Source organism: Neltuma alba, unplaced genomic scaffold (genome assembly GCF_004799145.2).
Source record: "Neltuma alba isolate B1F8T4 unplaced genomic scaffold, ASM479914v2 tig00005301_pilon, whole genome shotgun sequence".
Classification (NCBI taxonomy): Eukaryota; Viridiplantae; Streptophyta; class Magnoliopsida; order Fabales; family Fabaceae; genus Neltuma; species Neltuma alba.
Genome location: NW_021634055.1, coordinates 1 through 10615, shown reverse-complemented (window position 1 = coordinate 10615; position 10615 = coordinate 1). Strand labels below are relative to the sequence as shown.

The 10615-nt window shown below is 36.7% G+C and overlaps 1 protein-coding gene and 1 pseudogene across 1 annotated transcript; one reads left to right on the top strand and one right to left on the bottom strand.

Annotated features, from left to right (window-relative positions):
• The first annotated feature begins 3573 nt into the window (after window positions 1-3573).
• LOC114747407 (zinc finger BED domain-containing protein DAYSLEEPER-like) lies at window positions 3574-7135 on the top strand. The gene is made up of 2 exons (XM_028935733.1): window positions 3574-3617; window positions 4921-7135. Coding segments are annotated over exons 1-2 (2049 nt in total). The 5' UTR covers window positions 3574-3615; the 3' UTR covers window positions 6968-7135.
• Window positions 7136-8258: 1123 nt separating this feature from the next.
• On the bottom strand, window positions 8259-10605 carry LOC114747409 (protein FAR1-RELATED SEQUENCE 6-like; annotated as a pseudogene).
• Window positions 10606-10615: the final 10 nt, after the last annotated feature.

Genomic DNA, 10615 nt, shown 5'->3' with positions numbered 1-10615 from the left:
AAATGCAAGAGCACTGATTTTTACTTCTTTTTCGTTTTCACATTCTATTATTCTCTTGACTGTTCTATCTTACTACTTCCGATCCTAATTATAGGAGCTAGTTGACTAATTTGAAGAGATTAAGGAAATGAGTTAAGTTAATTATTTGTAATAAATATGTGTTGTCTTTCCTAAAATATCTTTACTAATTAAGTGTATTGACTATAATAACCATTGTTAGAAGGATTATCTTGGAAAAAAATGTATAAATATGAGAGACAAAGTGGATTGGGATCTTATATTTAGGACCAAAATAAAAGTTAAACAAGCTCTTATATTAAGTACCAGTGGTAATATTTTGTTGTTATAAATATAATTGTTATTCCTCACCTGCTCATGCTCACAAGAAAAGCGTGGCTAACAGGCATTGTGCAGTTGATGTTTCAGTAAACTTGTGAATTTAACTCAACCCACCTGACCGTACCCTGCTCCCCTCAGTTCTTAGTCCTCCTTCTGGCCCTCCTTTTATATAATTACAAGTTTTTAAATGTAAATGTATGGTTATTACATTTTTAAATGAAATATAAATCTTAGGGGGAAAAAATCAGATATCATATATTTATTGCAAGCCCTAATGGAAGCCCCAATAATTAATATTGCTGAGTTTTGCATGTGATTGTACTTAGAGCTATCGAATGATATCAAAATAGCTGAAGTCATTTAGTAAGGATTTATCATAAGCTTTTGTACTCCTCATTTTTTTTTTTAAATTATGTTAAGATATGGGAATTTTTATTAGGAAAAATTATTGACAAATCTCGCTGGAATTTTTATTTCTCAAATGTATTTGAAATTTAAGGACATACCACTTTAGTAGGTGTAACTCTTCTTTACATGTGTGTGGAACAAATCTTCAACTATGTGCAAATGGTTTTCTATTTTGTCTATGAAAAAAAAGACGTATAACTTATCGATACAAATCTTTTTTAGCTATATGTAAAAATGCGCAAAAGAAATTTTGCCTCTAAAAGTAGGATGTGTAACCTATTTCTAATGGATACAAATCTTCTTTTAGCTATATGTAATTATGTGCAAAAATCTTCAAAATAAAAGACATTTGTGCATAATTGAAAATATATTATATTACATACAACTGAAAAAGAATTACATCCGCTAAAAGAGAGTTGCACTTATTCAAACGACGTGAGTTTTTGGATAAATTTAAAGTAGCTTTGGGCTATAAATGGGAAAACTTTCAACAATTTCCCCTTTTTATCATACATTAATAAAAATCTTAAAAATTTTACTTAAGTTGTGTGGGTGGGGTCAGGGAATAGGCAAGTATGTATACACCTGAAGATCTTTGATTGCTTAATTACCTAAAGGCCCCTGCCCCTGCCCCTGCCTCTCCAGTTTGCTTCTAGCTACGTGTATATATGCAGTTCTATTTTGCTGTATTCACTAAGCATTTCAAACAGAAACAGCTCCCAAGTCCTGTCCTGCTTTTCCACAGCTTTCTTGAACTTCTTATGCTTAAACCCTCTCACTCTCTCTCTCTCACACACACACACATTTTTGGGCATATAGAAGTTCAAGGAAAATGCGGAAAAACATGCCACATTTCTGGACTTGATTCATTCCAAACAATCCCTAATACCCCCTCTCTTTTTTTGTTTCTTTCTTTCTTTGTTAATGTCATCATCTATCTCAGTTTTTCTTTTTGAGTCCTCTATATTTCATTTCACCTTGACTATTGACTACCATAGGCACATTTGCTATGGCTAGAATGATCAGTTGTTATTTTCATTTCAGCTTTGAATTTGACCCTTACGAACCACTTCATTTGTACGAATATTAATCCTTTCCCTTGTTAATTTTATTATGTTTACATAATACTACCTCTAGTCCTGATTATAAAACCTAGTTTACAGTCTATAAACGAAACCTTACAATTATAATTAGGATTGGAGGTAGTATTCAAGAAATAGACCAATAACTTGGAATGTCGCATGTTTAGTCCCATTTATAATATTACATGTTCATTCATGCATTAGGTCAAATTTTTTTTTAAAAAAAAATTGTCTCGCTTTTTATTGCGAATATTATGATTTCATGATGGTGGCAACTTTGCAGTCTGCACGAACCGTGTATGAGGGTGGTGGCAACTTGCAATTTGCGCGAACTGTGAATGAGGGTGGTTATGTATAAGTATAATATAGTCATTTTTTATTTTGTTAATTTTATAAATTTCTCGACCTGTTAAACAATTATTTTCAGTTTACTTTTCAGTTGTCAAACCCTTTATTGGTTTCAGTTCAGACTTCAGACTTCAGGGTATTGACGCTAGAGGATCTTCAACCACGCCAAAATCTTGGGCGGTTCCTAAACTATCAATCTCTTGTTTCCCCACTCTCTCTGTTGCCGTGACCGTCGACACCGTATGTCCCGGCGGTAGCATGTGGTCCTAGAACTCCGGCATCCTCAAGGTTTTTTTCCCTCCCTTCCCGCCCCTTCTTCCCGGTTGATCATGACATCCATTCGCGCATATTCCTATCTCGTCCTGTGTTATTGTACTGGTTATTAGCTACTTGATTTTGACAGGAGGGTTGTATGTGATTGGTCGTGATTTAACTTAGTTTTTTTTGGGTGAATTATGGATTAGTTCTACTCTTTGTAAACTCCAGGAGTAGTGGCTATTAATATTTTTCAAAGTTCCGTGTTTTTATATTAAAACTTGTCTTCTTACTGCTAATGACTGATAAATAACCGTCTTGATATCTTAAAAGAATTAGGCTTTGTGCGGCATTGGTTACAAAATTATATACCTATGATAGAGGAGCGTTACATGCCGGTAGTGATTCTACGGCAGTGTTTATTCCTGCGTTTGATGCAGCGTTTTAGCTGGAATACTTATGCCAACTATGGAGAATGAATATGAGCACGTGTAAAAATTCATGGTATATAAAAAAAGAAAAGAAAGGAGTGACTGGTGTTGGTGTATGTGTGGATATATGCAGACACAGACAAATATAAATATGAAATGTGCAAATAAGTCATTTACCCTTAAAATGTGCTCAATGTTTTAAAGTGATACTCTCTCGAAATAAGCCTTGAACTTCTGTCTAAATCAACCTACCCAGCGGCCTGAGCTAGGTGTAGGTTTCGCATTATTTGCTGTATTTTATCCTTTGAGGTCTCACAAGTTCTGTGACAAGTGTCAAATATAGATGCAGCTCCATGAAGGAGCTGGACTCTTACTAACATTTGGCTCTAACAGGCACCTCAATACAAGAAAAGATTTCATATCCAGTAAAATTTTATCAAAGGAAAAAACAGCCAACAATAAAATGTTGATATATGACCCATGAGTCAGGCCGAAGCTTCTTGATGGTAGCCCTTTGCTTGTGGCCCCGATGTTTTTTTGGGTTTTGTTTTCCTCTCATGTTTCAGGCCAGTTTTGAACTTATTGAAGGAATTGTACTTTTATATAAACAATTTTAGGACCTTGCCTGTGTAGTTCAGATTTGTTTTCTTTATTTAGTATGATGAATTGCTGACTGAGTGAGGACTCAAAAATTGAAGGTGTTGCAAGTTGAGGGGAGGAAAATTGGTGAAAGGAAGATTTTCAGCATAAAGATGTATGCATAAGTATTTTATCTTATTGATGTGAATAATTTGCGAACCTGTAAATTTTTGCAGAAAAGTTATGAACCACTTTTTGTTCATAATATAATATTTTCTATTCTTAACCACGGTACCAAGTATCCTGCTTTTTAACGAAATGATATGATTGATATTTTTATGTTTCGTGAAGAAGCAATATAGAAGGAAGGTGGAGACTGGATAGTCCATTTTGGCCCATGATACAATGAGATATTGATGTAGACCTTAGCAAGTATAGGGAGCTCATTCTTCAAAATTGGCTTTTAGGGCCTTTCACAGAGGTGGATCTATTTTTTGGTACTAAACAATGGAGAATTAAACAAGCATGAGGTTCCATTCTTAAAAATAAGCTTTTAAATGGAAAGAACCTCGTTTCTTAAGTTTCACAAGAATCAGTTGTGGCTATCCACTGTGAGATTCAATTGGATACAGTGAGTTTTCATAAATATTGTTCGATTTTTTACCATATTCATGAATAGAAAGTTTCCTTTTAATGGTTTAAATTCTAGAAAAGGAAACAACGGACCTCATCTAAGTGATTAAACTGATTTGATAGATTGTAGGGCTTCAACAAGGGTGCAAATATTATTGAGTTTTAATTTGTTTTACTTTGCCATAGAACTGCTAAACAACATGCAAGGTTGTAAGCAACCAACTAGTGGCTATCCATATTTCCCCCCTTCCAGATTCCTCACTCCTGTTTTTACTTATCTTTCATGAAAGATAGGCTGTTTCAATTTGTAGGGCTTAAACAAGAATGAGGGGCCTTCCTCCTGTAATTTCTTTTTTCTATGATCCCCTAGTTCTTGTTTATACAGCTACTATTATGCTGTGTGAGTTGCTGTAATTCTATAGTGTACTTATATTCCCTTAAAATCCAAGTTGTTAAATCATTGACCTGGATACTGATGAAACAATTCAAGTATTGAACTGTGCCCAAAGATTCTCAGTTTTGTTATCTCCACAAATTTCCTGAAGAAAGATCTCTAATCATGAGTAGCTAGGTCCTTGTGTCTTGGGGTGTAATTTGCTTCAATTAGAAATTGAACTGTCTAAAGGTTTTCTGTCAGATCATCTCCACAAATTTCTGTAAGAAATATCTCTAATCTCGAGTAACTAGAACCTTATGTTTTGGATGTGATTTGCTTCAATCAGAAATTATAATGAATTTTTATTTTCTGATTTTGAACGCCGTTAGGACACTTATAGTTAATTTCTTTAATTAGCTTGTTTTGCTAAACCACCTATTGATGCTTTCTTAACATTTCCTTCTTGAAGGAACATACCTGCTCTCATGGAGATTGACACTGCTCTAACCCCAGTTGATGATAATGAGCAAGCTGATCCAGAAACACAGCCAGGTAAGCGTCAGAGAAAGAAATCTATGGTGTGGGAACACTTCACTGTAGAAAATGTTGGAGCTGGATGTACCAGAGCTTACTGTAAACAGTGCAAAAAATCATTTGCTTACATAACTGGGTCTAAAGTAGCTGGCACAAGCCATTTAAAGCGGCATATTTCCTTGGGAATTTGTCCAGTAAGTCGCCAGAACAATCCGCAAAGCCTATATCCCACGACTGGTGGTTCTGGAGATATAGTTGACCTGCCAAGAAAACGTGCTAGAGAAACAACTGGGTTTGCTGGTATGTCACTTGATCAGGACAGAAGCAACCGTGATATTACTAAAATGATAATCTTGCATGATTATCCTCTTCATATTGTGGAACACCGTGGTTTCATTGACTTTGTACATAGTCTTCAACCTCAGTTCAATGTACCAAGCTCAAATTCTGTTCAAGAAGATTGTGTTGGTATCTACCTGAGAGAGAAGAAAAATCTTTTAAATCTTATTGATGGGATTCCTGGACGAGTCAACCTGACCATAGACTTATGGACTTCAAGCCAGACAGCTGGTTACATTTTTCTTCGAGGGCACTTCATAGATGCTGACTGGAATTTACATCGACCAATTCTCAGTGTTATTATGGCACCATTCCCTGATTCTGATGATTCCGTTAGTCAATCTATTTTGAATTGCCTAACTGATTGGCACTTGGAAGGACGGCTATTTACTCTTGCTCTTGATCAATCCTTCTCAAATGAGACTTTAATTGGAAGTCTTAGAGGTCTCCTTTCTGTGAAGAACCCTGTGATCCTCAATGGCCAGTTATTGAGCTGTAATTGTTATGCTCGTGTGCTTAGTCGCCTTGCACTACATGCACTATGGGCCATGAGAGAAACCATTGGTAAAGTTCGCGAGTGTGTGAAATATGTAAAAACTTCAGAGTCTCATGAAGAGAAGTTTCTTGAACTGAAACAACAACTTCAAGTCCCCAGTATGAAGGACCTTATAATTGATGACAAAACTAAATGGGACACAACTTACCATATGCTTGTTGCTGCCTGTGAATTAAAGGAAGTCTTTGCTTGCTTTGATACTTCAGATCCTGATTTCAGAATGATTCTGTCAATGGGTGAATGGAAGCAAATAGAAACTCTCTGCACATATTTGAAGTATTTGTTTGATGCAGCCAATATTTTAACTACCCTACCTTTCCCAACTGCTAACTTATTTTTCCATGAAGTGGCAAAACTTCAGTTGGATTTGACTCATGCAGCCGTCAGCCAGGATCCCTTCCTCAGTGATTTGATTAAGCCTCTGCAAGAGAAGTTTGATCAGTATTGGAGAGAGAGCTGCCTCATCTTGGCAGTTGCTGTAGCCATGGACCCAAGGTACAAACTAGAGCTAGTGGAATTTACCTTTACTAAAATCTTTGGTGAGAATTCTGAGCCATGGATTAGAATTGTTGAGGATGGTCTTCGTGAGCTCTTCCTTGAATATATTGTACAAATGCTTCCTTTTACAGCTTCAAATGGGGATGAAGGAAATGAAGATGTGATCAGGACTGATTCATGTCAAGACCAGTCTTTTGATGAATCTCTTCTTGTTGCCGAAGATGGGCTGTCAGATTTTGACATTTATATATCTGATTTTACATGTAATCAACAAATGAAGTCAGAATTGGAACAGTATCTTGAAGATCCTCTGCTGCCCAGCGCAGAAGAATTTGACATATTGAGTTGGTGGAGACTAAACAGATTGAAGTATCCAACTTTGTCTACAATGGCATCTGATATTTTGTCGATACCTGTCTCCACACTCTCCGCAGATTCTGTTTTTGACACAAAACTTAGAAATATGAATTGCTCCCGGAGCTCATTAAGCTCTATGACGCTTGAGGCTCTTATTTGTGCCAAGGATTGGTTCCAGTATGAATCACTACCTATAGATGTTTCGAATGCACTTGTGGAAATGGGATTTTAGATTTAGGTTTAAGGGTTGGGCTGGACCCTCAAGTAGCTTTTAGCTATTGATACTGTGGTTCATGGCAATTACTTGTTTATAGTATAGAATCAATCCTATCTTAACTTCGTATTGACCACTAAATTATTTCTGTACCCAGAAGTCTATTGTATTCATGGTTTCAATGACGCGCCTGAAAGATTTTTATGCGTCTTGTAGAGCCATGGATCTAGTACATTCTCCTGGTCTAAGGGAAAAAATGATCCCTCAAGTTGATTAATTCCTCATTTGCGCAGTCAACTCCAGTGAGCTGAGAGGGGAGAGATTTTTCTTTTTGTTATACATGCAACTAAACACCCATGCCTGTATGCATGTCTATGTATCCAGAATAAGATAACTGAGTTATACTATTTACTATTACTTCAAATAACTAAGTTAAAGAGATTAAAGAAGTTAGTTAAGTGAGTTAATCATAACAAATATATGTTAATTTTTCTAAACTATCTTCTTTAATCATGTGCAGTAAAACTATTCATTAGTGGGGATTTTTTACAATCAATAGGATATTTCAAAGAAATTAATATATATTTAAGAGACAAGTAGACTGAGGCCTTATAAGACCAAATTAAACATTAAACTAGTTTTTATATTAAGAATATGAGGTAATATTTGTAAATTGGGAGGAGCTATTGACTATTGATTGATATTGACAATAGCATCCTGTTGTAATTTGTTAAATGTTCATATTGAAATTAATTTGTTTCCTGCTTCCACCTCTTTTCTACAACTACATTCCTCCTTTCTTTCCTTGCCTCATCTCGTCTCCTATATGATCATTTCCTTCGTTTCTTCGCTTCTTTCTACTCTCCCATTTCAGATCCTGTTTCTTTGTTACGATTGTCAGATTTTTAGGCGAGAAATGCTGGTCCTTTGAATACTAAGGAAATGCAATCGTCACAAGTTGGTTTTGGGGAGTACAGCTGAGATTCAACATGTCAGTATTTTTTGAAAACGCAAAATCTCTAATATTTCGAACTTTTCTCTCTATTGTATCCTTATTTACATTCTCAACATGTCTAAATTCGCTGTCAAATTAATTCTGACGTTCATTGCTCTTACCCCTTTCATCCCCTTCTTTTGGTATAAAAATTATTTTGTTGTTCTTTTGCCATTTTCTAGCATCTGCAGAGGATTCTCAAGGGAGAGCCTTTTGATGCTGTTACGCAAAGATAGGGCTCCGCAAAATGCTAAGAAGATTTCATTTGTCTTCTCTCTCTCTCTCTGCGCGTGCGCGCGTCCAATATCGGGGACAAGCAGGACACCATCAGGAGATTTCATTGATCAATGACTGAATAATGATAAGATACAGAAACAAGTGTTGACCCAAAATCTCTTAATATATACATTTTATGGACATTCTACAACAACCTAGATAGTGCTCGGCAAAAGCAGGCAAGGAAATATACAAACGTACCGGGCACGAACATGGTTCATTTATCTAGTATGTTACATTTTGAAGATTACTCCTGTCTCTGTTCTACATCATGTATCCTACTCAATGATTCCTGAAAAGCATGCAAAGCTACATTATAGTGGTCTAGAGAAATTGCCCCTTCCTCGACAACTTGCAAGGAGCTTCTAAATAACTGATTAAACCATTGAATGCGGTCAGTCTCATCGACAATACCAGAGTTGCGATCAGGAACATGCAGGCGCTTATAATCTTTTTTCCATCTGGCAAGTATGTATCTGGAAGGTATCTCCTCCACCCCATTAAATTGAGCACACACAGTGCATGCCTACATAAATACCCATTGAAGTTAAAGCAGCTACAGATGCAGCGAACTTCGCTGGCTGTCCTGTTGTACAAGACTTCAAAGTCCTTGATCTCCCTTCTATTTCCTTCACTTAAAACACGATCCTTGACTAAAAAATTATAATCGGACCATCCACATGTAACTGTGTGGTACTAAAACAAGAGTACATTCTTCAACTTCGTATTGGAACTTCATGAATATCTCGTGTGTATATTCTGGATAGCTGCAATTCAAAGGAACATCTTGTTTTCAGCATGGGAGTAGAGCTTCTAGAGTCAATGTCAGCAGCAGATTCTTCCTTGTGCTTCTTGTGAAGAGCTAATTCATACTTGTCAAGAAACTCCTTCAAAGGAGTCTGTTTGTGCACATATTTCTCAAAAAAAGGACTCAAGGTCTCACCAGGACTTGCTGCAGACATTCCAGCAAAAAATGTGTCCTTCAAGAATACTGGAGCCCAATGAACTCGGTCTTCATAGATAGAACGAAGCCACTCATGATCACAAATTCCAAATCGCTGAATCATAAATCCCCAAGCTGCTTCAAATTCAATTACTTTCATCGTCTCATAAACAGCTTTACTCAAGGCTTTCCTGATTGCATCATAATTACGCAACCCTCCTAACTTCTCCGGTACTCTTTTCATGATTAGTGACAAGCCAAAACAATGACGTGTCCTAGGAAAAACTTCTGCAATAGCACTCTGCAAAGCCTTGCACCTATCAGTGATGACAGTTTGGGGAAGAGATCCTGGCATGCACGTAGCCCATGTTCTGAATAACCATATGTATGATTCTAATGTTTCACCAGCGAGTAGACCGCAACCCAGTAACACTGATTGACCATGGTGATTAATTCCAACAAATGCCACAAGAGGGATTTCATTTGTTTGACAAATACGAGTTGTCAAAATAAATAACATCACCAAAATAGCCACAGGAAGCCCTAGACCTAGCATCAGCCCAAAATACATTTCTCAACAGTCCTTCCTCATTAAAATCCATCAAGTAAAAGAAATTTGGATTGGTCAGTTGCATGCGACAAAAGTAGTTATAAATGGCCTGCGTGTCACCTTTTTTAAGGCTCAACTTAGAGGACGATTCCAAAGAAGTCCTGAATGCTCTGGTACTTGAGTTTGCATTAACATCACCACCTGCATCTATCACAAGTGCCCTATATAACTTGATTGTTCGCACTTCATTATCAGAACCAGGTGGGGTTTCCATTTGGTTCCAGTTCCCATCTTCTTAATTGATCTGTATAACTTAGCACCTAAAAGGTGGTTATGTTCAAGTGTAACCTCAAGTATCCTCCATCTCTGCGAGTCCACTAGCCTCATCCTTATCATTGCAGGGCAACCAGTTCTTGTTTCTTTCTTAAATGGTTGACATCTTTTATTCTTTTAAAACCCTGACTACTACAGCATAGAACTGCACCATACTTTTCCCTGCTATTCCGCTTGAACCATGAATTTTTCACCCTTACACGAAATCCCACCTCCTTGGCGTAGCAGATATAATAATTGTAGGCGTCATCATAGGACTCAAACTCCATCCCAACAGCAGGTGCCACAAATTCCTTTCTTCCTTCAGAAAAACCATTCTGACCATCTAATTCAGCTATTACACCACATCTTTCTGATCCTCAATGCATTCACTATCTGGCACTTGCTCATGGCAGATGGAGGCATCTTCCATCTAGAGCACTATCAAACAATAACAATATGGCACACATAATTAAATAGAAAATATAGAGATACTAAGCTGATCAACATAAAATTTCACGACATAAATAACTGCTCATCTAGTGTGCTATCATATTTTAGATACCTAACCTCTCGAATACATAAAACAAT